Source organism: Periophthalmus magnuspinnatus, chromosome 21 (genome assembly GCF_009829125.3).
Source record: "Periophthalmus magnuspinnatus isolate fPerMag1 chromosome 21, fPerMag1.2.pri, whole genome shotgun sequence".
Lineage (NCBI taxonomy): Eukaryota > Metazoa > Chordata > Actinopteri > Gobiiformes > Gobiidae > Periophthalmus > Periophthalmus magnuspinnatus.
In genome coordinates this window covers 6891378-6918704 of record NC_047146.1, presented here as the reverse complement: position 1 = coordinate 6918704, position 27327 = coordinate 6891378, and the positions used below count along the sequence as shown (strand labels likewise).

The following is a 27327-nucleotide window of genomic DNA, read 5'->3' as shown; positions in this document are numbered from 1 at the left end:
TCAGTTTGTACGTGGAATAGTTCTATAAATATACTTCAGCCATTAGCGGTCATGGAAAAAAAAGCTCGGAAAGATCCATGTGAGGTCGATGAAATTGAAAGAGTTTGTTCAGATGTCGCAGCGAACATCAAGTACTTTTTACAAAACGAATGTCTTTGTGGTTAAGCGTCCCGGACAAACGACAGTCTCGCCGTCTTTCAAAACAGTTCCTTCAAAACGGCGCGCTGTGTAAACATGATTATTTTAAATGCCGTTGTAGAGGTCAGGCTCGAATCGGGGCTCGCAGATTACGGCGGTCTGTCAGCGAGTCGGTCGGAGCATCACGCGTCGGTAATCCCCCTAAAGGACACGGTGAGGTTAGCGCACACGCACGAGGATTTAGCAAAAACGTTTCCATTTCATCTGGACGCTAAGAGGACATCAACAGATATAATAAGCTACGATATGTTTACGCGCAAAGGGATTGTCGGATAAGTTTATACTGCGGTGGATGAAGTACTCAGTGTTGTCACGTTTTGTTCAGTAAAAGTACAGACACGGAGGTAAAAAGTTACTCCAGTCAAAGTAAAAGTATCACGTGAACAAATCTACTTAGGTAAAAGTATTTAAGTATCTGTTTAAAAATGTACTTTAACAGTGAAAAGTAAAAGTATCTCACATTTATTGATTAAAAAATGATGCTTATTTTGTTCAACAGTAACAATACAAATCCATTTCAGAATTTTTCTTCCGAATTTTGTGTTTTTATTTGTGTTTGTTTAAAGTTCAAACTTGAACTCGAAACTTTAGTCAGGAAGTTTCCACAAACACGGTCAAAATAACCCCTCAAATCATATGAAAAGTACTCTTACTTTTCAGTCCAGTTCAGAAATGTAGTGGAGTAGAAAGTACAGATACTGCTCTCAAATGTACTGAAGTAAAAGTAAAAAGTATCCACTGTAAAACAGACTTAAGTAAAGTTCAGATACCTAAAAATTCGACTTAAGTACAGTACTTTACTATTAGTACTTCGTTACCTTCCACCACTGGATATATATTTGTACTGCATGTGTAAAATGTGTAGAGTTTGTGTCATTCTGAACGAGTGTAGTTCAAATAGAGGATATTTATGTAATTGACTCATGTTCTAGTGTCATAATTACAATCAGATGTTAATGTCTGTGTATTTATGTATTTATTTGTTTGTTTTATGTTTCTAAACTCGTGGACGTGGGATTCCCTGTTTGCCTTGGCCCTGGTTTTGGTGTAAATGTGCCGTGGCTTCAGCTGCTGTTGGAGTCGAGCAGTGAGACACAAACAAGCACCAGAGATTTAGACCTGTCAATCAAACTGACCCAGACAAGGCACACACACACGTGCACACACATGTACACACACCCATATACATACACACACATGCACATACACACACATGCACACACCGACATACATACACACATGCACACACACATATACATAGACACACACACACAGACATATACATACATACATACACACACATATACATACACACACACACACAGACATATACATACATACACATATACACACACACACATGCACACACATATACATACATACACACATATACATACACACACATGCACACCCCGACATACATACACACACATGCGCACACATATACATACACACACATGCACACACAAACACATACATACACATGCACACATACATTTACACACATACATATACACACACACATACATATACACACACACACATACACATATACACCTACACACATGCACACACACATACATACACATATACACACATACATACACACCCCCATGCTACAGACACACAAACACATACATACACATGCACACATACACTTACACACATGCACAGACACACATACAGATATACACCTACACACATGCATGCACACACACATAAACACATACATTTGCACATATACACACACACACACACACACACACACACATTCTCTTTGTGTGACTTTAGTTAACTCTTCTTCTTTCAAGTCATGACACATTTTTGTTATTTATGAGTAACACAAAGTGCATTATAGTGACTAGTGTCATTTATCACTAAACATTACCACTTTACATTTACATCTGTGAGGTGAGAATCTTAAACAAAAAAAGTTTGATATAGCACACTCATTTTATGCAACATGGGACATAAATATTGTTAGGACACCAAGGACAGACAAAACATGTGGGAATTCTGAAACATTTTAAGCCAAAAAAGTGAAACATTAAAGCCCTGAACGACTCAATAGCCCTGGAGTCTAATTTATTTTAGGTCACACAGGGGAGTCGATGTTGTCCCGGGGCCCCAGGGTCTTACGGGCCCAAAACTGGACCCTCTTCATATTCATTTATATCTGAAGGGGGCACAGGTGAGGCTTCTTGCTCCGGGCCATGGAATTTCTGTAGATGGACCTGAGATTATTATTATTATTATAAATTTTTTTATTCACTGTAAGAACAAAATGCTAATATTACGTCGACTGATTGTATATATACATTATTTATTTATTTTATTTTTTGTTTTTTATTTTATTTTTTTATTATTATTTTTTATTTATTTTTATTATTTTGTATTTATGTATTTATTTATTTATTTTTATTTATTTTTTTTTTTTTTACATAGATTTACAACTCAAATTTCCTTGCCCCATTGTTTCTACATCACAGTCAGTATTGGGACATTTTCCTGAACACCAGTTTTGGGTAACTATATTCTGATACAGTTACTTTTCAGTGATAAAAATATAAAACTGCTGTTGTGTTGAGGCAGGTGTGATATTTACATCTCCAGTTAAGTGACAGCAAACAACAAACAAACAAACTGTGAAACAAACATACATCTATTTTAATCTAATCTTACTGTATGTTTTTACTCAGTGCATCTCTGTTATCCACCACGTGACTTTGTGTATTATTTACCGCCGACTTTTGACAAATTGTGCGGGTGCGTTTCACTTTACGCACGGAAACTCCAGCCGACCGAACGACATTAAGTAAGAGTAAGTATCGTGACCGCGTATTAAAGACCTACAGTGGATTTTAATGAGGGAATTATAACAGCGCCATCTATACAGCAGATGTCCAGAATACATTAGAGCGCAGAGTATTTGCATGATGAATGAACGGAGCCTCATACTCACACTGACCTTGCACTTTCAAATGCTTTTTCACAGGCCCTTATGCTAACCCGGCTAGCAGCGTGAAGAGCGGCGCTTGAAGAGGGACTCCGCTCCGATTTGGAAGAATACATTTTTATGATTTACTGCCTTTTCTGTACGAGCTCTCGCCGTATCGATTTTCACAACCGCACGGGCGAAGCTTGATAAAATGTTACTTTCATTTCATGGTTGGAAATGGAGAAAGAATGAACAACTCTCGTGGACTGCGGCGATTAAGGCGAAGAGACGCGGCCCCGGCTCCATTCTTCAAAACAAATACAGACACATGCGCGAACGCTATATGAGCTAGTTATCCCGGCACAGCTGCAGCAAGACTTAAGCCCGCGATCCTGTGAACTGACGACAAAAAGAGTCTGTCGGAGGTGAACGTCTCCACTTTTGAATTATCAGTGAATGTTAACGAGCTTCAAGAATATAACACAAACAGAACAGGGAATTAGAACTGAAGAACAGGACGAAATGGACGACTTTAACTTTGGGCATCGTATTTATCATCATTTTGACCACCTGGTTGTCTCCACGGTGATGTTGCTCTGCCTGGAATGTGGCATTAAACTTATCTCCATGGAGACAAGCACGCCGTCATGCCAAGTGTTAGGTCAGATCTGTGGCAAGGCGATTTCAGTCACAGGAATACATGTTCTTCAAGGTATTTTTTTATTTGAATTGAATAAATGCGAGATGTGTTTTTTAAATAGATTGTGGACATAAATAGACTGAACATTTTCATCATAGCATTAATATTTCTAGATAAGACCTAACGTGGCCCGGGTCGATGTGTGAAGTGCCGCACATCATCGGTCTCATGAAAGCGATCAGAAAACGCGGAACGTCATGACGATTACTTGAATCTAATTGGTTGAAGCGTCACAACAGCGGAACGACGCGAGAAATCAAACTTTTGTTACATCCAGCTGAGAGAAAAGCACAGACGTCGTTCCCTCCACAAAGGCTCAAAGCTCTGACCTTCTGCTCGTTTTTCACAAACACAATAGTCATATTGATGCCAAAATCGCCTGAAGTTCGTCCGTTGGCGTCGCCGTGTTTGTTGTGATTCGCCTTTGGTTTCCACACACACCTCAGCGCTGCTCTGTGATTGGTCGGCCCGGTCGATTCACCTGACAGCGGGTCCACGCCAAGATGGATTCACGTGAGATTCTGAACTCACAAATATCACGAGAATCCATCTTACTGAAGGTTAGGGCAGGTCCATTTCCAGAAAAAGTGACATAAAACCTTTAAGTAAATAGATCATGTTATACTTGAAATTTCATAGACTAACTTTAAAACAGACTATTGCACTTCAAATATCTTCGTTCTGATGCACATTTCAATCATTTGGGTGTTCTTGAGTAAACCTGTTGATTCCATTTGGCCCTTGATTCTGTGTCTTTATCCCCTTCAGCCGCTCTTCAGTCGGGATAAGTGCACATTTGTATTTGCAGAGCTCTTGACATTTACACATCGGGAAAGCAATTAGAGCAGGACTGGGGTCAAGATGTGAGCGGTTGAACGGGCGCAAAGTGTTCTGGCTCTACTGACCACAACTCACATATATACACTAACCACAGCTCCGTGTTACACTGACCACAGCTCCGTATTACACTAACCACAGCTCCGTACGTACACTGTTGACCCTACCCACAAGAAAAACATGAGCAAGTTTACTAAAAGCGCATTAAAATCGGCTGTTTATGGCACGTCGTCGAGTAATACGTTTGGTTTTGCTCAAAGAAAAACATTACAAGACTTGACTCGGTGATGTTTTACAGCAGAAATGAGACGCCGTGAAGCGAGTTAGCTAGAATTTGGGGAGTAAATTGCGAGTTTAATCTGCCTTTTTTGTGAAGATGCAGTTTATTTGTACAATGCCACACTTCCTACATGTTGTCTATGGGCAAACTGCACCAAAGCTTCAGTCAAATCTGTTCTTCTCAGTGGTGTTTGCTACACAGAAATCTTTAAAAATGCCATATTTGTGTATTTCTTCTTGTATAAGTGTTTGAGTTTCAGTTTAACTAGCTCCTCCCTTCAGATAGATATACTTTATGGCAGTGTCCAGCAGTAATCTGACCAGAACTGAAGAAGCGGCTACAACGTTTTATCCGATTGACAGATTATATTTGTCTTTTTCCATGGATCAAACCTGGACGACTGAGGGATTACACAGATATTTCGTCTTGTAGATCACCCGTTTCATGAGCACAAAGATCATTCCACTCCTGATGAAGACCATGGCCAGAGGAAGCACAAAATATTTAAAGGTAATAGATAATCACATTAATACAGCGTGGAACTGTCAATCGGGTCAGTCCCGTTTTCAATAAAAGCTTTGAATTTACCGATGCAGCTTTGCAGTAAAAGCATTAGGCAAAAGGACAGATACATGTGAACCGTATTTGGTATTATTTCACTAAAACGGTCACACAGAGATTGCAGTTATTTATTTCCTTCAATGGTTTCTCAAAGTGTTTTCGTTTTAGGTCTTTGCAGCACTGCTCATGTGAGATGCTTCGCTCTTTTCTTGTTTATTGTTTTACCGCAGTTAATGTGACATGCTTCATTGTTTTTTTTATGCAACAAGACCAGAAAACATGGAGGAAACTCAAAGAGGGAGTGCGTTACGATGATTTGAAGCTATGTTTTAGTCATGATGCGTGTATTTCTGTTCCTGTTGTGCCTCCCTGTGTGCCCTCCCCCCTCCCTCACCTGCCTGAACCTGGAGCTGGGCGGAACTTTCGGCTCCTCCCGCGCGCACCTGTGCCCCATCAGGGTAATCACCACCACCTGCCGTGGATAAGAGAAGCGGGGAGAAGACACTCGGTGCCAGATCGTCCGCGTGTCCAACATTCCTGCTCTCCCGCTTGTTCCAGCTCCTGGCTCTGCGCTCCAGCTCCGGTACTGTCCACCCTTTGCCTTCGCCAGTTTCCGGCTTGCTTCCCGTCTCCTGCCCTGGCTCCCGCTCTCTGGATTACTCCTGCTCGGCCCTCCGCGATCCCGTTCCTGGTCCTGTCGTGCTCCGGCCCTGGCTTTCCCGTTCCCGCTCTGCACTGCGCCGCCTGGTCTGCCTCTCGCTCCCTGCTTCCCAAGTGTGTAAAATGAACTATTAAAACCTGAGTTTCACCTCTTTGTAAATAAACACTGTAAATCTGCCCCGAGTCTGCACGTCTTTGGTCCTTCTAACCCCATCTGTTACGACAGAACGATCTGGCCATGAAAGGGACCAAGCAGGCTCGGGGTCGGATCCCTCGCCTCCGCCAGGCGTTCACGCACCACGGGATAATCTTCGAACAAAACGACCAGGCCCTGCAGACTCTGTTGGCGTGCAATCAGGAACTCACCCAGCAAGTGTCTCAACTGACACAACAGGTGTCCCTGCTTACCAGCCAAGTCGCTGCTCTGCTCGCCGCCCCGCCCCCGGTTCCACTCGCCGCTGCTGCCGCTGTCGGGACCGCGACCGCCACGCTCCCCGGAGTCGAGGGGCACGGATCCCGAACCCTACTCAGGTCAGCCCGGCTTATGTCGAGGATTCCTATTTCAGTGCACGTTTATGTTCCAGCAGTGTCCTGCCCATTTCGACTCGGATGCCGCGAAAATACGGTATATCTGTGGACTTCTCAGGGGAAGAGCGCTCCAGTGGGCAGAGGCGCGGCTATCCAACACGGCTCTGGACAATTTGAATTTTGAAAACTTTGTGTCAGCCTTTAAATTGGTCTTCGATCACCCGCACTACCAAGCGGATGCTGCCGCCCGCCTGTTAAGCCTCGCCCAGGGGCGTCGGTCTGTAGCGGATTACACTGTGGAATTCTGGACGCTCGCGGCAGAGGTAGACTGGAAGGATAGTGTGCTTTTTAAAGGGCCTTAATGAACACTTAAAAGACGAGTTGGTTTCACGAGATGAGCCCCCGGATTTAAAGTCACTCATTTCCCTGGCTAACCGGATTGATAATCGGCTACAGGCGCGCCGGAGGGAGAGACACCGGTCACCAGTCCGGCACGAGACACATTCCTCCGTGCTGCCTCCTGAGGAACCTATGCAGCTAGACCGGGCTCTCTCATTGGCAGAGCAGCCGCCTGACCTGGGATCCTTGATTCCGCTTGCCAACCGGATATATGATGGTTGGCAGACACAACAGAGACAGAGAGAAGAGCCTATGCAACTGGGCCGTTTACGCTTGGCTGCCAAGGAACGTCAACGGTGCCACCGCCAAGCAGGGGAATGTCTCTATTGTGGCAAACCCGGACACTTTCTGGGTTCCTGCCCGGTATGGCCAAAACAGGGGCGCCAAACAGTGCTCTTGGAGGACTGGTGTGTCAGCCTCATATCCCGGGGAAAGACACTAGGGCCTACTTCTCCACGTGCCAGGTGAGTGCCCGGAGTAAGGCCTCCCACTCGCCGTCCACTCCCGACCTGCCCGCTCCCGACCTGTCCACTCCCGACCTGCCCGCTCCCAACCTGTCCACTCCCGACCTGCCCGCTCCCGACCTGTCCACTCCCGACCTGCCCGCTCCCGACCTGTCCACTCCCGACCTGTCCACTCCCGACCTGTCCTCTCCTGCTCAGGACCTTTGCTGCTCCGCTGGACACCATCTTCCATCCAGGGACTGCCTCATGTCCCACCAGTGACATTTTTTTGTCAGGAAGGAGACTGTGGTGTGCTGCCATAAAAAAATAGATGTACAAGCCCAATCATCTTTCCGTATTACTTTGCCTGACATTATTCCCACTCCTATTGTAAAACTTCTATTTTAAAATGTGTTCTTTATTTTTGCAGACTTGCAGAGAGGTTCACAGGTCAATATGAAGACATCACGCCACAGCTCCACATGAACGACACGTAAACGCTTTAAGGACAGTTCTTCTTGAAGGAACATTGGGTCTGGATGATGTTTCCGATATCTGCATATGCTCCCAGTTCTGTTTGTGTCATCTTTTACAATGCTGACTGTCCAAAAACTCCTGAGGTAAGGATCTAAAAGTGCAAACCCCTTTAAATCACTCGTGCTGTTTGCAGACATGAATGGTGCGTTCACTTTAGATGTGTTTTCACTTTAGTCAGGACTTTAATCTGGAGGTCAGCAGTCTGTGAAGTCTTGGTCAAAGTTAATTTGCTGAGCACATTTGCACTATTTTGACTGTTTTTATCTTTTGTTATAATTCATCAACGTAGAGACTTTTTTATGTGGCAGACATGGCATTTTCACTGGTGTTTCATCTTGTACTTAAAGTTAGCAAAATAAATGATTGGTACGTTTCTGATGTGTGCTTTGTTTTTACTTTTTAGCCTAAAATTTGCAGTAACATTACTAGGAAAAACATGGTAGTCATTACTTAAAGTTATCACTACTAATACACCATGAGTTTACAGTACTAAAACTGTAACGTAAATGCAAAAATATTAGTAGTTACGTGCTCAAATATGTCACGTAAGCTCATGAAACATTAGAGTATTTGTTAGTTAACTGAATTTAAGAGAACCTCATGTTCCAAGCGTCTTTGGATTATTAACGTTCCTTAATCTACTGTACCTTTGTAACTACTGTAAATCAGGACACGTTGAGTCTTTGTGAGTAAACGATACTACGAGTTTACAGCGTACGTGGACATCCTTAATAACACGAGCCTCGGAGACAGTCCCTCGCGCCCACTCTTCTTCTGTTTCTTGATTATTTCTGGCGTGCGGCTATATAGGCACGATAAACCAGCCATTGTTTGACAGAGCGTTTAAGAGCGGCTCCTGAGTTACAAAGAAAAGACGCTGATGGAAACGGTGCTTTGAGAAGATTTGGGACGAGTTCTTGAAATGTAAAAAAACAAAATGCGGTTGAAGAAAAGCTTATTTAAAGGAATAACTCATTTGAATGCTGTTTTGTTATTCGCCCCCATGACTAAGGCTTTAAAAAACACAGAAAAGAATCAGACGAGAAAGAATCAAGGTCGTTTTTAAAAGGAGGCGGAGTCTGGACCTAGAATTATCAGCTATGGATTGGTTAATAATTTATGATTGGACGAAGATTGCAGTGAAAAAACGTGGAGAATTTAAACATTATTACACCATCAGCTAAAATTAAAATGTACTAAGTGTCTCTTTGTGCCAAGTCCAGACTGTTGCATCTGGAAGGACACAGAAATACCAGACATATTACCTTATCCTTTTCATTCCGAGAAAAAATGTGACTTATTTTAATAGATTCTTTATCCAGACCAAGGTTTAGTTTGTTTTCATCCCTTGAGAGTACGGACTGCTCACTAGCGCCTCAGAGTGGTCACGAGATGATGCTGCGATGTGTTCGGTCAGCTGATTAAAAACAGGTTTTGGCGCTGTCGTCCTGCCGCCACCGATAGGAAGACGGCGCAAAAAACCTGTTTAAACCTCTTTTACAGTCTGACAGTATCGTGAGATCCAGAATACTTCATAAAGATGAGTCTGGTCATTGCTGAATCTCCTCGTTAAACTCTGAGAGAAATCATAGGCAGCCAAAGAGCTTGTTTATTTCATTTCATTTTCATTTCTTTATTTATTATTATCAGACTTAAATTTGTTCGTATTTAAGCTCAAAAAGGAGTGCAACCCTCTAGCTCCTTTGTTTCACATGAGTCACTGAAATAAACAGATCTGATTGGACGATCACGTTTGACCGGGCTTGAGACGCAACAGAGGACGTGAGGACCAGACTAATATCAATCTGTATAAAACACACAGAGATACCAGTCTGGATTTGCCGGGCAACAGTATCCCAGGTGTGTGAGAGTCAAAAGGCCCCGTCGTCCTGGTTTAACGTCCCCTGGGCAGGTTTTTGTATTTCAATTGGCTCCTTAATCCTCTGTCCCTAAGATGTGAGCGCTTGTAAATAAACTAAACCTTGGTCTGGAAAAAGTGAGCAGTCCAAGCTGTCAGGAATGAAAACAAACTGAACCTCGGTCTGGAATAAGAATCTATAGAAATAAATTATCGGGAAACGAGATGAACCTCATTGGACTTGATGTGAGTATTTGATGAAGTCATAAAGAATAACATTATGCAGTATTGTCAGGATTTGTTTTTGTTTGTTTTTTTGTGTTCTATGCTGTTTTCCCCCCTCCCTTCTGTGTTTGAGCCTGGAGCTGGGCGGAGACTCTGGCACCACCTCCGCACACCTGCCTCTGATCAAGCATCCAAGCCTTCACCTGCGAGTACTAAAGGACTGAGGACCAAACACTCTGGGCCAGATTGTCTTGTCGCCTTCCAGCATTTTTTTTTTTTTTTTGTCATTTTCCGTTTTTTCTTCATGTCATGCTCCTCTGCGCCTCTGTCTCCGACCCAGCTCTCCATGTCCGGTACGAGCACCTCAGCCTCTGACCCTGCGACCCACGACCTGCTCCCAACTGTCTGCTCTGTCTACCTTCATTCACATTCATGTATCTACAAATAAACTCAAATAAACGTTGAACTGTTCCCGAGTCTGTATCTTTGGTCCCTCCGTCAGTCTTTACGACAAGTATTTACATGTAAAAGATCGGAACTAATGAGGTTTAAGAAGTGTCAGGATGGAGTCATTATCAGAAGGCCAAAATGACACGCAACACGGGCAGATGCTATGAGCTCTATTCTAGCTTAAAACAACACCAAACTTTTGTACTCCTAAGCCAGTCACTTCTGTATTCTGGCAACACTGCAGTTTTCTAATTGTCTGTCTGTAGCAGGTAATGTATAGCCGCTCCTCTGTGTCCAGACTCCAGGCCGACAAACTGCTCTGTGTATTTTGGCTGCTCGTTTAAATAGGAAAGTAAGGATTATCTCAGATGAATGGGAGAGATTTCATGTAAGCTTCACTGATCAATAGCTGGCACTTAGCCACAGTGTTAAAGAGTCAGGTCCATCTTTATGAAAGAAAAATGATCCCTGGACACGTTTTAATAAAGAAACTTATGACTAAAAGGGGGAATGGAGATAAGACAAGGGCGGAGCGTCTGCTGTGTCCAGTCTGGATAAACATTCACTGAGTTCACTTCAGGACAGAGCAGCTGAAGATGCATCACAGTAATAAAAATAAGGATTGGAAAAGCGTTTTAAGTCCTACAACCGTCTGACGGATTTTGTCTTTGAGCGTGAGGCGGGACATCTGGAGGACAATCATGACATTATAAATTGACAAAAATACTCGTTGTCATCGGTGAAGGTTAAGTTTTGTTTTTGTTCACTTTGGCAAGACAAAGTAACGGAACAGATCCCTGTACGGAAATGTGTCCTTTGCATTTATCCAGTAGTGCATTTGACCCAGCAGCAAACCTCACAGGGGAAACATCTCCAGATCTTGAGCTAGGCTTGGTCACGAGTCAAGACTGCTGCATGAGTTGACCTATTGTGCATGTATAGATTACTGGAAGAAACCAGAGTGTCCAGAGGAAACTTCTCAAGACGCAGGAAGAACATGCAAACTCCACACAAAATCAGAAAATCAGAACGTTTTTTATTCCCATTGTCAGAGAACGCAGCTGACAAACTAGGAAATAGAAGAAACTAAGAACTAAGAATTGAAGAAACTACAAAAATAAATAACAGGAACTCTCTTTGGTGATAAAGTGCAACATAAAAACATTCAATAAGTGCAAATAAGGGCATGCATAAAGTTAAAAAAGATATGCTGATGGGCGCCAACTGTTTGTCTCTATGGAGATGCTATAATTTGTCATACTTTTGCAGGTGATGGTCTGTCTGTGCAGAAATAACCCATCTCACTATAGGAATACATGCTCTTTTTTCAAGGTATATCACAAATAAAAACGTAAGTAACTTTAATGCTGTTGACAGAGCGTCCTTAACGAGAGGCCACGGAATTCCAGGTCGCACAAACACGGGACATAGCTTCAAAACGCGAACACATTTTAATTCAACAAGCCGCACACAGCATCGCTAACATTATTAGACATGCTTTGTTTTCCCTCCTGTTATTTTTACCCGAAAACATTCCCTCTGCATTTTTCTCCCGCGCTCATCACAAAATTGTACAAGGCAACACCGTCCCTAAGCCTTAAACAAACAGCGTGCCAGAGACGCCATGGGAATCTGGGCTTTAATGGAACTTAATTTGTTGACCTGGAAACTGAGGACAATCACGTGTGTGCGTATTCATGAGTTATTGTTCACGGGAGCAGAAAACCCTGAAGCATCGGGGATAGCACTGCTCGGGGACGCCATGTTTGGTGTGATACTGCAGCTGGAAAATACTGCTCATCCAGGTGAACACGGAAACACCCAGTGGAAATTATAACGTAACCTCCTCACTTTTATTCCTATGGAGCGATCACTTCTAATGATGATGTTACGGTGGAGGAAAACGTGTTCTGCGCAAAAGTTTAACAAGTATAACGTGCAAGTTACTGAAGTAGAAATCCTCCTGTGTGTTAATACAACTGTTACTGCTACTTCTACTTACATCATTATTGCGAGAGCTCAAACTTTTTAAAGCTACAGTATCTCATTTTCGAAAAGAATAAGTGGATGTCTCAGTTTCGTGTGTGCACAAATGTTTCGGCACGTCGCTAGTATTCACACGCATGAGTTTTGCCGGGCATGTCCCACCGAGGGAAGACACGGGACACGCAGGAGGGACTGTGTCTCGCGGCTGGACTGGGAACGCCTTGGGGTCCCATCGGAGGAGCTGGAGGACGTGTCTGGGGTGAGGGAAGTCTGGGAGTGCCTGCTTAGACTGCTGCCCTTGCAACCCAGCCCCGGATAAGCGGAAGAAAACGGATGGATGGATTTCTGTAGGCAAATGCACAGGTTTTTCAGATGGGAATGTGATAGAGGGAGGATTACCAATGCACAGCTCGAATACTGAAGTGTTCTACAGCTCTTCACCGTTTTGTTCATGTTCCGTTTGTTTTACGTGGTTCTGCGTCTTATTGTTTGGAGGTACGTGTTTCATAGTTTTGTTTTAGACGCTGGGTCACATCACGAATTGCCTGGGATTCAGAACACACACTTTTTCAGTACTTAACGAAGATGTGCGTCTGTTTCAAATCTCTCTGTTTTCAAATGGCTGTGATTGACAGGTGGATTAGCCAATCAGAGACGCGCATGGTCTGTCCGTATTGGAAAAAAATTTAAAAATATATCACAGGGGACTGAAAAACATGGCGGGTTCCTGCAGAATCAATGAGCGAAGCCTAAATTCTGTTAATCTGAGGTGAGAATAATGTGATTTTTTTTGTAAATCGTAGGCGACCAATGAGCTTCTACGTTACTGAAAAACACTGATCTGATTGGACGATGACGTTTGACTGGGCTTGACATGCAGCGGAGGATAAAAAATTACAGAGAGAGCTCAGTCTGGATCTGCCAGGCTGTCACGTCACATATGTTTCATGTAGTTTTAGTCAAATTCATTAAACACTTTTACTTTTGGACTTGGTTACTACGGCGTTACTAACCTTTACTCGAGTACTAGGTCTTTACTTCATGTCATATTTTAAATGTGTACTGCGTAAATACCATTCATAACCTGACCTGTAATTCCGACTTGCTTGCGTCCATGGAGATTGATATATTTGATGTTACACGGTGGCAAAGTAATAACCATGGAAACGTACATGATGCACCTTTAAAGAGCTCGTATTTACACTATTTTCTGATCTATGCTATAATATCATTTCCTCATCGCAAACAGACCTGGAGTTGTGTTTTGATGTTGTTTTGTTCGCACGTTTAACACACTCCACCTTGTGATGTCATCATGTGGTGATACAGGAAGTGCTCCACTGTGTTTTTAAACTCCACACACCTTCACTAGAATCATTTGGATAATTTCAGTCCCGGAAATGCCGATCTCTGCTGAACTAAAGATAAAACATAGCTGTTAATTTGAAAACTACCACTTCATGACATCACAAGGTGGAACGGAGCATTTTGAGGTTTGGAGATGGACAGACTAATAATAAAGTGTTACTCAAACATGTGTGAATGAAACAAAAACACAACTCCAGGTCTGTTTTTGATGCGTTAACGGCATTATAACACGATTTAACGCTCACAAGTGTCAGTTTTGTACAATATAGCACCTGTAAATAAAAAAAACATTCTTTCTTCCTAAAACAAACAGTAACATATGTGCTATTGCGTTAGCTCTTGACCCTCCAGACAGTTCAGTAGTTCATCTTTGACACCTCTCTCCTCCTCTTCACTAATGCATGACACAGCTCCCCGCAGCCCTTCTGACCAACAACTCTCGCTCTCTGATGCTGCAGGAAAGGCAAAAAGGACCATCGCTTTAGAAATAATGAGCTCCCGACCTCCGCCAGTGCTAGCCCTGACTCCTCCAGAGGCTAAATCACCTGAGTAATTACCATAGGTGCTAGACATTTGCAGAGATTTCACAGTTGGCCGTTGCGCTGGGCTGTTGGCTGCACCTATGTTCAAAAAGTAAGTCGTTAAGGACTTTAAATCCGAACTCAATCGCTTTGTTTAACCCCACAGGTCCCTGAACCCACCAAATGTGCGAAACTACATTATATCTGTGGTATTTTTAAACAGGTCTGCAATCAGCAAAAGTGACAACGCATGTTAAGAGTCAAAGCTATCTGCGGGAGTGTGATAGCAGCTATAGCAGCTTTACATATGTTCATTTTCACATGTAAAGGAGTGTCACCGTTCTGTTCATGTTCGGTTTGTTTTACGTGGTTCTGCGTCTTATTGTTTGGAGATACACGCTTCATAGTTTTGTTTTAGACGCTGGGTCACGCCACAAATTGCCCGGGATTCTGAACACACGCTTTTTCAATACGTTACGAAGGTGTGCGTCTGTTTACCGGTGAATCTCCCTGTTTTCAAATGTGATTGACAGGTGGATTAGCCAATCAGAGACACGCATGGTCTGTCCGTATTGGAAAAAATAAAGAAAAATATCACAGAGGCTGAAAAACACGACGGGTTTCTGCAGAATTAATGAGCGAAGCCTAAACTCTGTGGGTCTGAGGTGAGAGAAATGTGATTTTTTTTGTAAATTGTAGGCGACCAATGAGCTTCTACGTTACTGAAAAACACTGATCTGATTGGACGATGACGTTTGACTGGGCTTAACACGCAGCGGAGGATAAAAAACACAGAAAACACAGAGAGAAATCAGTCTGGATCTGCCATGTAGTTTTAGTCAAACTCATCTGTAAATGTGTTGTGTTTTGTAAAGTGTTTTTATTCTTATTTGCGTCGCTTCATGGGACAAGTACACAAACATGAATGTGGAGTTTCTTTGGTATGAGTGTTTGTGATTGAAAAGTGAATTGAAAGTTGAAAAATGCACTGGGCTATTCTCAAAAAGGCTGAGTAAAAAAGCTGTAATTCTTTGCATTTTAATAAAAAAAAACTGCTTTGAGTTCCAGTTCCGACTCTAACGAATCCAGTTTTTATTTATACCAACGTCTCAAATAGACCCTTTTCTTCTCCAGTCCATGTCAATACCTTCACCTTTCTGAGATTTGTGCAATGAGGTAGAATGTGTTTTTAGCTCAGTGAAATATAAAAAGAAAAATATGCCCCATTTGAGTGCTAATTTTGTCTTTTATAGCCTTTGCGAAGGACGGACAGCGGGACGGCAGCTACTTCAACAATCAAAGTGAGCCCCAAACCTCGGGCTCACGGCCCACTTGTAATTGGTACATCTCAAGCCAATGTAATAATTGATTAACAGAAATACTGGCCTGTTGGATCGGGACCAAAGTACTTCAGGTTGGACGGATAATTTCACTCTAACATTTGGTTGGTGGGTTTGCCAAGTCCATTTTCATTGCAGTGGCGATTTGTAACAGTTTTAATTTCATTTTAATTAACATCAATCAAGTATGTTACAGTCAATAATTAGACTAATTAACACAGATCCTATATTATCCTACAGTTTGGTGTATTATGAAACTAGAGAGCATTGGCCAAACGTCCTAAACATCGCTGGGCTTGGTTAGAACTTGGATGGGAGATCATTGGGAATACTAGGAGCCACAATGAGGCGCTACGAGCAAAAATTGTAGTTGCATCCTTGGGCAAGACACCTCAGTCACATCAGGTGTAGTATGAAAGTGGTGTGTGTGCGTGAGGGTTGGTGGTGTTGAAGTGGCTGATGGTGCAGATTGGCGGCCTTTGTTTCCCTGGGCAGATGTAGCTTCAGTAGTATCTTACCATCACTGAGTATGGACTGAATGAATGATGCACGAAACTGTAAAGCATGTGGAAAAACTCTCTATTTCACGTTTCACCTCGCTGTTTCGTGGATTATTTTAGTAGAATTTTGCATGCTTTTTTTTCAACGTATGAAGACGCATCGTGTTCTGCGTCCTGATCAAATTTACAGAAACATTTGATCGCAGTGTGACTCTGAAGTGCTGTACGTTTGCAATTTGTTTTCTCCCCGACAAAACCCACAATGTCGACGAAACGTTCTGCACCGACAAAGGCGCCTACGAAGGTTTGAACTTTGAGAGTGTTTAAACGAGAGAGAAATGTGAGAAAATGTTAATTCCTGTCTGAGAAAAGTGTATAAAGTGTGTGGTGAGGGGTTTTACAGCTAAAAACTATATAATAATTGTAAAAAACGTGACTCCCGCGATAAACGAGGGACCACTGTATAAGACTAAAGCAATATTTTTATCATTCTGACCTCAAAGTTGATGTTGATGTAACGAACGTCTAGACGACTCGCTCCCTCGTGGACAGATCTCGGTGTCTATTACGCGTATATGGACGGGTGAGAGTCGCTTTGTACCCGCTCCTCCGTCTCACGTTTCCGAAGAAGTTAATACTAGTTCAGATGACCATAAATAATAAACAGGGCGTCACAATGCGCAGTAAGTAAACAAAACCAGCGACTGAAAGATGTATTGAGGATTATATACATCGAGGCTCTAGGTACACGTCTTCTTAGTCTGGTAAGATTATCCCAATTCACAGTCAGATGTTGAAACCTGGGGACTTTGCTTCAAGGTCTCTGCGCAACACCCTCCCTTCTTTTCTCTCCTCCTCGCGCTTTGGATTTTCATAAATGAATGCCAACTAAACATGTCCTCACCAGTCCCCCGGAGCTTTCATACATATTTGAATGGCACACTACGGTTGAGGGACGGCTTATGTCTTCCGCTGCCAAAAATAGTCCCCCAACAAATCTAAGGACACTGCACCTCTTCAAATGTTGCTAATCCTCTGGCACACTGAGACACTCTGATAACTACTCCTAACCATATCAGAGATGTAGAACACTAGAGTAGTAAGAATGAAAATGAGCTCACGGAAATTGCGTTTTGTGGCAGCACCGTTTCATCATCCTCACTGTACAATCTCCAACTTCCTAGTTTGCTTTGGGGGGAGTTTCCATATCAAACTCCCAACAGTATAATTGAGGATTTCATGTTTTATCTCATTCAATTTGTCTGTTTTGCATAACAAGTTCCAACACATTTATCTAGAGACAAGCCGGTGGTGAGATTCCCTGCCTCGTTATTACAATTCTCCAAAAAAGAGTCTCCGTTCTGGGAGCAGCCCGCAGCAGAAATTAGCCGCGACATTATTGGCTCGGATATAAAGGGGTCAGATTGAAAAGCAGTGTAAAAGGGCCGGACTCCTGCTTTATTCAGTGCGGTGCTTTGTGTTAGCACTTTGATGGTATCGCAGTATTTGAGCCACACGCCATGCCTTTGGGGTGGCTGACATAAAGGAATATGATGGTCTTTGAGAAGTCTGCAGGCTTCCCAGGCATTTTCTGAAAGCTGTTTTGATTCTGTTTAAATACGAGTGGGACAGACTGAGCTCGGGAGGGGAAGCTATTGGATTTCACTAAGACGCAGTGTCTCGAGATAAATCTACTTTCACTTCATAATAAGTTACAAAACAGGCTGTGTATATGAGGATTGAGGATGTATGTAAGAAATAGCAACGTATTCTGAGATGTGTTGCCAGAAAGTAATCAGTAAAACAGTCAAATTTAGGGAGCGATCTTTGCTGGAGTTAGTGTTCTCATAAATATATGTTGATATTCTTGTCCATTGCCAATTCTACAGTCGTGATTTCACAGGGAACTAAACGTAACTACTAATACTTCTCAAATGTTCCATGTTTGTCCTCGTCTTTGTCAGTAAGAATATACAGGATTTAAGATAGTGAAGTGATGTTTGTTACTTAAAAACAAAAAACTAGGGATACTGCTTTTGGATCTTATAATGTTTAAACTTTTATTTACACAAAGTAGTTCTGTGGTTACCGTAGGTTGTATAAAACAGTGGACTAAGTGAGTTAAATGAAGCTCATCGAGGTTAACAGTTACAGGGGTCAATCTGAAGACAAGTTTCATATTAGTTATTCCGACCACGACTATCATAGTGACCAAAGAGCCAATCTGGAGCGAGGATATTGAAGGTAAAACCACTTCCCGCGTGCAGCGCTGGTCCGACTGGTTTTAAGACCAAAATTAAAACTGTGAGGAGTGATAAAGGTCCTCGCCACCCCTTGTGACCGCGGTGTACGTGCCACCGTGAAGATCCTGTCACGTGTTCCCGCCAACACTGCCCCTCCCCCCAAAATCAGCGTCTAATTGTTACTACTCTACTCATTTCATTTATGATATTCTCACATTTGCACGGTTGGAAATAGAGGTATGCCTTCATTGGCTTTTTTGATCAGTATGATGTTTGGAATATATGTACCAAATTTCGATTTTTTTTTTCAGTGAATTTTTTTTTCTATGCCAGGTAAACAAAACCCATGTATTTCAATGAGAAATGTTGGATGTTGCCATGGCAGCACGATTAAAAATAGAGGTATATTCTCATTGGCTTTTTTGTTCAGAATGGCAAGTCGGATGTCCATGCCAAATTTGAAACGTTTGTGACAAAGTAATTTTTTTATTCAATTTGAAGTCTCAATTTAATGTCTCAGCTAAATTGTACATCATGACGCTCAGATCATCACTGTGCACAAAATGTATAGGTTTGAGGTACGCGCAATTTAATACTTTGGAGGCGGGCCATACCCACATTTTACGACGTAGCAAAATTCAAAAGACGACGAGTCTGACAGCAGCAGTTACAGGGGCCACAGTTTACTAATATAAAGTGAATTGGAGCTGAATTAGAGTAGATGGAGCCAGAAGTGCGCCCACGATCACTTCCTATTTGGAACGTGGCATGTAGCAGTTTTAATTTTTTTATTATTTTATTTATTTCGAGCACAGGTACACCTAAAGCGCATCTCATAAAATGTTCTTATACAAGCTCGAAAAGGAATGGGAAGAAGAAAAGTTGTCAAGTCCCACCTCTATCTTCCATCAAGACACAATCAAACGGTTTGTGTATGTTTAGATATGTCCATTTATATGTACAGTCTGTGGTGGTTAGTTGAGATAAATTACAGCTACATAAAACATTTGGATCAGTTTTGTCTCATTTTATTTTAGTTTAACATAAATAAGTGCAGTTTTCAGTCTATGTTCTGGTATCGTTTGTGATCAGGTATCAGCAGATTCTTAAAGCTAAAATATCAAAATCAGTACTGGACCTGAGATGTCTGGATGGGTGCATCCCTTAAAAACCCTACATTTCATTTAAGGCCACACATCATCAGCTAAACTACCAGCTGCACATTGTAAGAAGAAGAAGAAAACTAACAGATTACAGGAGAAAGTTTGCGCACACATTAAGAGCAACACGTTTTATAAAAAACATTTTTGTGACATTCTCGGCAACGAACGTAAAAAGCAAGTGCTCTATAATCAAAAACATCGAAATGGTGAAAAAGGCCGATCGCCAGACTTTCATTTGAATAGGAACACTGGGTAATTGCAGGAGTGCTTGTACCTGCTCAGGCAAACGACAAGAGGCAGAGGAGAGAGAGAGGAGGATGAAGAACATTGTACAAGGCTGCCATTATGGAGCTAATTCACACAGAGAGAAACTCTGAGCAGAGACCTCTGTGGGGGCGGACAGATTTAAAAGTACTCTGTCCATTAGCACAGACACAAGCTGCAAATGGAGAACACTTGAAGATCACTGTGTACCTCCAGTGTACAGCACGGACCCAGACACGCCATTGTTTTAACCAGCCATTTCACACAGTGTGGGAAGGTACGAACTGCCAATCAAATCATCTTTACTTCTTCTTACATGACTCAGGTATTTGTATTACTTAATCATCAGTTTATCAGTGAAACTCTGGCGGAACAAGATCCAAAAAGAAAAAGCAAATCTATTTTAAAGTCATTATATTTACATTGTACTGATCTTATGTATTTTAACTCAAATCTGTGCTATGTAACTTTTCTGGATCTGTGTCCGCCACCTGCTCGTCTCCATGGAGATGTAATAGCTGTGTCCACATACAGGCTGCGCTACACATGCTACTGTGATCAAGGTCACCTCTACACACATGTATATACACACATTATACACACATTATACACACATAATACACACATTAAAGTCATTGTCATCTATAGTGGCAATGTGAGTTTAACTGCTATAGAGACATATTTGTGTTTATGAGCAAAATATGAAGGGGGCGGGTCTAAAATGTCATGAATGTGTCGCCAAACTGACTGAAATAATGGGAACTGTGCAATGTATGGAATGTGCAATATTTTGGACGGTGCAATTATGGGAACTGCAATGAGTGTAATGTGCAACTACGGGAAATGTGCAATGAGTGGAATGTGCAATTTTGGGAACTGTGCAATGAATGGAATGTGCAATGAGTGGAATGTGCAATTTTGGGAACTGTGCAATGAATGAAATGTGCCATGAATGAAATGTGCAATGAGTGTAGTATAGTTTTTTATTATTATTATTATTATTATTTTGGCTCTTTTGTAACACCAGCCCTTGGGACAATGGATAGAAATGAACCTTTCGCATTAATCCGGTGTGTTTACCTTCATGTTGTATCATATCTGTTCATTACCATGCATTGTCCCAATCAAATAACTAAATAAATAAATAAAGAAAGAAAGAAAGAAATACTGTCAAACTTATCTCCATGTAGACAAGAAAGTGTGAACCTTTAAAATTGACCACCACCAGCGAGTAGAGACAAGATCATGGACGACAAATTATAAATATATTTCTCAAATCAAAATAAACTTGTAACATCAGTGAATAGCTCATAGAAACCACACAATAAAAACATAGTACTGGAATCTTAGTGTACAAACACAAAACACACTGAATCCTCGTTACATGTGCTGCGTTTGGAGCTTAAGTCCCGCTGTGATGAAGTGGTAGAGTGTTGCACAGGAACAAGGGTGCATTGTGGAGAGAGCAGCCTTCATGATAACAAATGGAGGTAGCGATTCGTGGTCTGCGCTGGGAGGATTAGGAGCATAAGGACAGTTAGGGGAGCTGAGACACACACTGATCTATGCTCCTGTCTCACAAACAGCTCCGCACCTTCTCCGAGTCCTGCTGCTCGGAGATCTGATTGGCTCCAGGCACGCCGTGAGTGAGAAGACCCCACTTGCCAAGGAACTTAGACCGATTTTAAAGATCCGCAAGGGGAATTAGTTAAAGGGGGTATCTCTGTTGAGAGTGTTTAGTGCTTAGAAAACACTAAAGTAGCCAATATGTTTTAAAGAACTAAAAACATCGGCCATTTTGAATCCCCTACTTTTCAGTTTTGGGTCTATTTAAGTGTTGTAATGATGAAAATGACAAAGTTAATATGGATTTCTCTTCCACAATGATATTTTTTGAAGCATTTGCATGTGGTGTTATAGTTTAAAAACGTAAAAATGTGGTCCTATTTATGATTAAGATGCATTTCAGTATCAATACTTGCTCAAATGTTTGTTTCAATAGTATTTTTTAGCATATAACAAAACTCTTCAGTGTCTTAACCACTGAAAAAACATTGCTGGTGGGTCTATTAAAACAGAGACATGAGTGACTGGGTCTATGCAACTCCCTGCCAAATTACCCAGAAGGGATTTTACATCTATATAAACCAAACAATTTATATGTGTAATCTTTTATGCAGAAGCAAAACAGCACATCACTGAACAAGATGTGCTCATTTCTGTCACCTGAAATAAATGATATTCCAATATGGAGGAAAACTCTGGGGGTGTGTGACTCGACAAGCTGAAATGTATATGCAGAAGTTTGTGTTTAATGGGATCCCTAACCTTTAGAAAAATGCAATTATCCAGTGGCAAATGTGGTAAATATGCGAGCGTGCTCCGTGGGCACTATGAAGCTGTGATGTGCGTCTGCCACATTCACGTACAGAGCCATATTTGTTTAAAGCTGCATTGGAACAGTTTGGTGTTTGCTATAACGCTGGTAAATAGTGAATGACAGAGCTTACGGATGTGTACAGGTGGCCCTCCCCGTTCATTGCGATGTATAACCCTGTCTTCACGGACTGAATGGCGACGACTCGGAGGCCCACAGGAATAAGATTGAACAAAGCTGAAAAACACAGAGATACAGAGAAAATCACACAATGGTAGATTTGAATGCAAGCCTAATGATACGTCAACTGAATGAAGTTTATTTCTGTTAGATCAGACCTATTCTGCAAAACTTTACAGAGCTTTACTTGTTTCCTTCACGAAGTTCCTCGAAGTTGCATTTGGAGCGATTCGTGCATCTTTAATCGCTTATTTTCAAGACGCCAACGTTTTCACTGCGACAATAGCGAAATTAAATGTAGAGCGGGTTAATTCGAACATTTTAAGACCAAAATGACAAGCCTGACAGAAGCGGTTACAGAAAGATGGGTGACGGTGTTTCAATACAAAGTGAATTGAAGCCAGAGTCGATGGAGCCGGAAGCGCGCTCATGATCTATTTCGAACGCCGCGGCTATGATTGACAATTGTTTATTCACAACACAACCACGCTCTCCTTTTAAGTACATGTTATAGTGTCTTGAAGCGCTCTTTGACGACCTCCGTTGACCCTGGAAGTAATTGGTATTGGCAGGTGCAGAGCCAGAGGGAAAGCTGGAAAAGAATTCGTCTACGCAACCAGGGCTCGGAGATAAATCCACAATTTTGAAAGCCTGTTTTACCCCATGCATTCAGGCTAGCTTCTATTATTGCCATAGTTTTAAATAAATCATTTCTTACCCAATCAAATGTGACATCTCCTCTCTGTGACAGCGCCGGGTGACACAATGCTAAGTGTCAGGCCGACGTTAGCGCCCAGTATTGGAATCAAATTAACCAGCTAGCCTGAAGCGCTATAAGGGAGCTCTGCCAGAACAAGCTAATAATACCGTTTCCCTGCGTGTTAAGCTCGCTGTTTTCTGGTCCAGTTCTCTCACACGGACGAGACGAGAATGAGATGACTCATTCGAGATTTTCTTCCAGAGACGATGGGTAAAGAGGTCCGTGAATGAACGCTAACCTTGGACTAGAACGCTTCACCTCCGTCTGCAACAGTGTGTGAATGAAACCATGTGGGCAGCTCTTCAAGTAGAGTGCTCCTATTAGCTCCATCGGTCCATGCTTTTTGCTAGCTCTACATTGGTTAGCAAAATGAAAACTACTGAAATGAGAGTAGACGAAGAAGACGAAGAAGCAACCTATACAATTATCCAATCAGCCTGCATTTCCGTACAGTGTAATGTGCGCAGATAAGGGCCATCTGTTGTGGTACTTACAGGAATTACTGCTGTCATCCTTGGTCCCATCAAGCGAGCCATCGGGGTTCATTTGCAAGTAGTAGCCCTGCCTGCAATATAACCTGGTTACTATACCCTTGAGCTGGGGATCTGAAACAGAGAAACCAGAAAAAGCAGAAAAGATATCAGTGTACGGGAAAACTGGAGAATTTATAAATACAATCGCAAGTTCAGACGTGATCCTGTGCAAAACGTGTGAGACAGTTTGACTCAAAAAACAAAATGGCGTTATAAGCTGTCAACACTCTTATGTGCAGCGAGGGGAAGAAAAGTTTGCAAATGTAAAATGTATTTGTGCATGGTCCAATCAGAGTACAGTATTCTGAGTGCTTAGAAGATCTTTGCATCGAGTTGTATTTAAATTATAGTGTAAAGACGCAACACAGGATTTAAAGCAGCTTTGTTTTTTTTTTTCACTGATGCTATGCAGTTCCAAGCCTAAATTATACGATCAAATACAGTTGTCCCTCACTATATCATGGTTCATCTTTGGCCTCGCTGTTTTGTGGATTTTTTTAGTGCAACTTTACATGTTTTTTTACAGCGTTAGAAAGTGCATTGTGTTCTTTGTCCTGATTGGCTGTTGGACTGTAGACCATTGTCCATCAGTCTCCTCCGTGCCGTGTCTCCTGTACAGTACAGAATGTGTTCAGACAAATTTACATAAACGTTGTATCGCAGTGTGACTCTGAAGTGCTGTACGTTTGCTATTTGTTTTCTCCCCGACAAAACCCGCAATGTCGATGAAACGTTCTGCACCGACAAAGACGCCTACGAAGGTTTGAACTTTGAGAGAGTTTAAACGAGAGAGAAATGTGAGAAAATGTTAACGCCTGTGTGAGAAAAGTGTATAAAGTGTGTGGCCAAAAACATATCGAATAATTGTAAAAAATAAAGCTGATACTGCGCAGATTTCGCCTATTGCAGGTTATTTCTAGAACGTAACCCCCGCGATAAACAAGGGACCACTGTACCGTAATGTATTTCTTCAATTTATGAAAAATAACTGCACTCCAAGTACCACCAAATGAAAAAGTAACTGTACCAGAATCCAGTTACTTTCCAACACTGCTTATATGGTGTATATCTCATCAAATTGTCCCGGGGCAGCTGAAAATATTGCGTTTTGAGTGTTTTAAGAAATTATGGTTAAAGAAAAGAGAAAGTCTTGTGAATAACGTAAATAATAAAGGCATAAATAAAGATAACCATAAGGGATCAGGGATGGTTTACACACTTGCCAAGGGATCAGGTGTAATATAACAGCTTAACTTTACATAATAACGCCAATCTAGTGACATTCTATTGTTAAAATCCAAGCGGCAGATCTCCATATGACAACGCGTCTTCGCTCCTATGAAACACACGGGATGCTTCACAAACTTCTTAGCATTTTCCCAGTCAATTCCCAACAGCTGACTTTCCAGACACATAAGCCGTGCCCTGCTCAGAAACAGGCCATCCAATTATCGGCAGCAGAATTAATCCGTGGTTGCCTGACTCCCATAATGAACCCAATAGCACCCTCTGTGGATCCTCGGCGTGTCGGGGGGCAGCAGTGAGCGTGCTCCGTCACTGCTGACCCAACACGGTGACAGGGGACCACTACAGGAGGAGCTACATGTCCAGAGAGGAGACGAATGCTTGTATATATTTAGTTATTTGCGGCGTTAAAATGGATTTTGTAACATTTTCTGATACGTTGTCCCATCAGAGCACTGTATTCTGGTTATTTAGAGTGATTTTATGTGGAGTTGCGTAAGAAAAGTGTAATTCTGTCAACTGAACAAAAGTCTTAGAGTGAAGACATTTGACCAGACGTTTGCTCGTCCAAGTTCTGGTCAGATTACTGCTGGACACTGCCTTATGTCTGTCTGAAAGGGGAGGAGCTAACTACACCGAAGCTAACACACGTCTTTGTTTACAGCTTGTGTTTGTTGGCTAGGTCTAATCAACTACGCTAAGTGTGAACTGTGCCTGAGTCATATTTTGCATAACCGTTCAGGCCCTTAATGGCTGTTCTCACACCTATTAGCATTCTGACCATTAGCACACAGGCTAGCACTAGACAGAATTTATCTTACCTGGATGATTGAGGGATTATACAGATGTCTTTAAATTATAGAGTAAAAACATGGCATAGGATTAAAAACCGACTTTGTTTTGTTGTTATACATTTATTTATCACTAATTAGAGAAAGTAAAACGGCCCGTGCCTCATCGTTGCAGAGGTGAGGTCGATTGTCTTTACTAAAATGGTGCAGTTTGAAGCCAAAAGTGTGTGATCAAGTGCCGCAATGTATTTCTTTGATTTTAGAAAAGTAATACTGCCACGTGAAAAAGTAACTGTACCAGAATATGAGAATATAGCTACACATAACAACATCCTCAGCACTTCAACACTCTCCTCTTCTCTCACACCAGCTTCATGTTCTCGTTCTTTACATCCTTTTTTATCTTCATCCAGACCAGAGGTGTCAAACTCACTTTCACAGAGGGCCACGTCAACAAAATGGTTGCTCTCAAAGGGCCGGATGTAACTGTAAGATAAATGTAACTAAATGTAACCCAATGTAATGTAAAATAAATGCAACTACTTTTTAATCTAGTTAATTAACCGTTTCTATATTTGTTACTTATTCAAGTTACAGTTATTGCATATGGATTTAGATATGAAAAAATGTCTGTGTAACTGTGTATCTCCTGATAAACTCATATTTTAAGACAGTCATACCTTTTAATTTATTTTGTCGTGGGCCACATAAAATGACGTGGTGGGCCACATTTGGCCCACAGGCCTTGAGTTTGACACATGTGATCTAGACGGCTTCTGGGACAATTTGGTTTCATTTTTTTCGGAGACTCATCAAATTTATGCACATTTAAGCTTAAGCACTTGTTTTTTTCTAGCATTCTTTTTATATCTTATCTTCAAACAAAAAAAACCTCTAAATTCAGTGCACAACGCAAACTTTTAGTGTTAATATTTGAGGGAATTATAACTAAACTGACACAGAAGCACATGCATTTTCTAGTGATGCAACTTTCCGCTGTTTTATGGGATCCGAATCTTTTGGATCCATTCATTTCAGAGAGCCGTTGACACGACTGGCTCTTTGTGTATTTATTTATTTATATGACAGAAACCAACGTGAAAACTAATTTTATCTACAAACTAATCCCAGAGAGAAGAGACTAAGGCTCAGATCTGTTTAAAATGGTTCAAACTGAGAGTGGGAGAGTGTTTACCCTTTGGAATTATGGAAATCGAAATACAACATTGAGCTACAATAACAATAATAGTAATAATTAATACAATGAACTGCTATTATGATGCCAAATATGTTTTGTTTTTTTCTGCACAAATTGCTCAGTCTTGTCGCTTGCTCTGCTTTTGAGATGACTCTTGTTGTTGGTTCGGTGTAAATCAGTATAAAAATGCATACAAATTACAAAGAAAAAGGTTCAGTTCTTTAAAAAAAAACCTGTTCACGTT

General features: G+C 41.7%; 1 protein-coding gene across 2 annotated transcripts in view; it reads right to left on the bottom strand.

The window, feature by feature from the left end:
- The window catches only part of fgf14 (fibroblast growth factor 14), a 128201-nt gene that overhangs the window by 20806 nt on the left and 80068 nt on the right, over positions 1 to 27327 (bottom strand). For both annotated transcript variants that reach the window (XM_033987298.2, XM_033987299.2), the window contains exons 2-3: positions 23811 to 23921; positions 22510 to 22613 (exon numbers count right to left, since the gene is read on the bottom strand). In XM_033987298.2, the coding sequence (XP_033843189.1) occupies positions 22510 to 22613; positions 23811 to 23921 (215 nt within the window). The remainder of the gene's footprint in view (positions 1 to 22509; positions 22614 to 23810; positions 23922 to 27327) is intronic.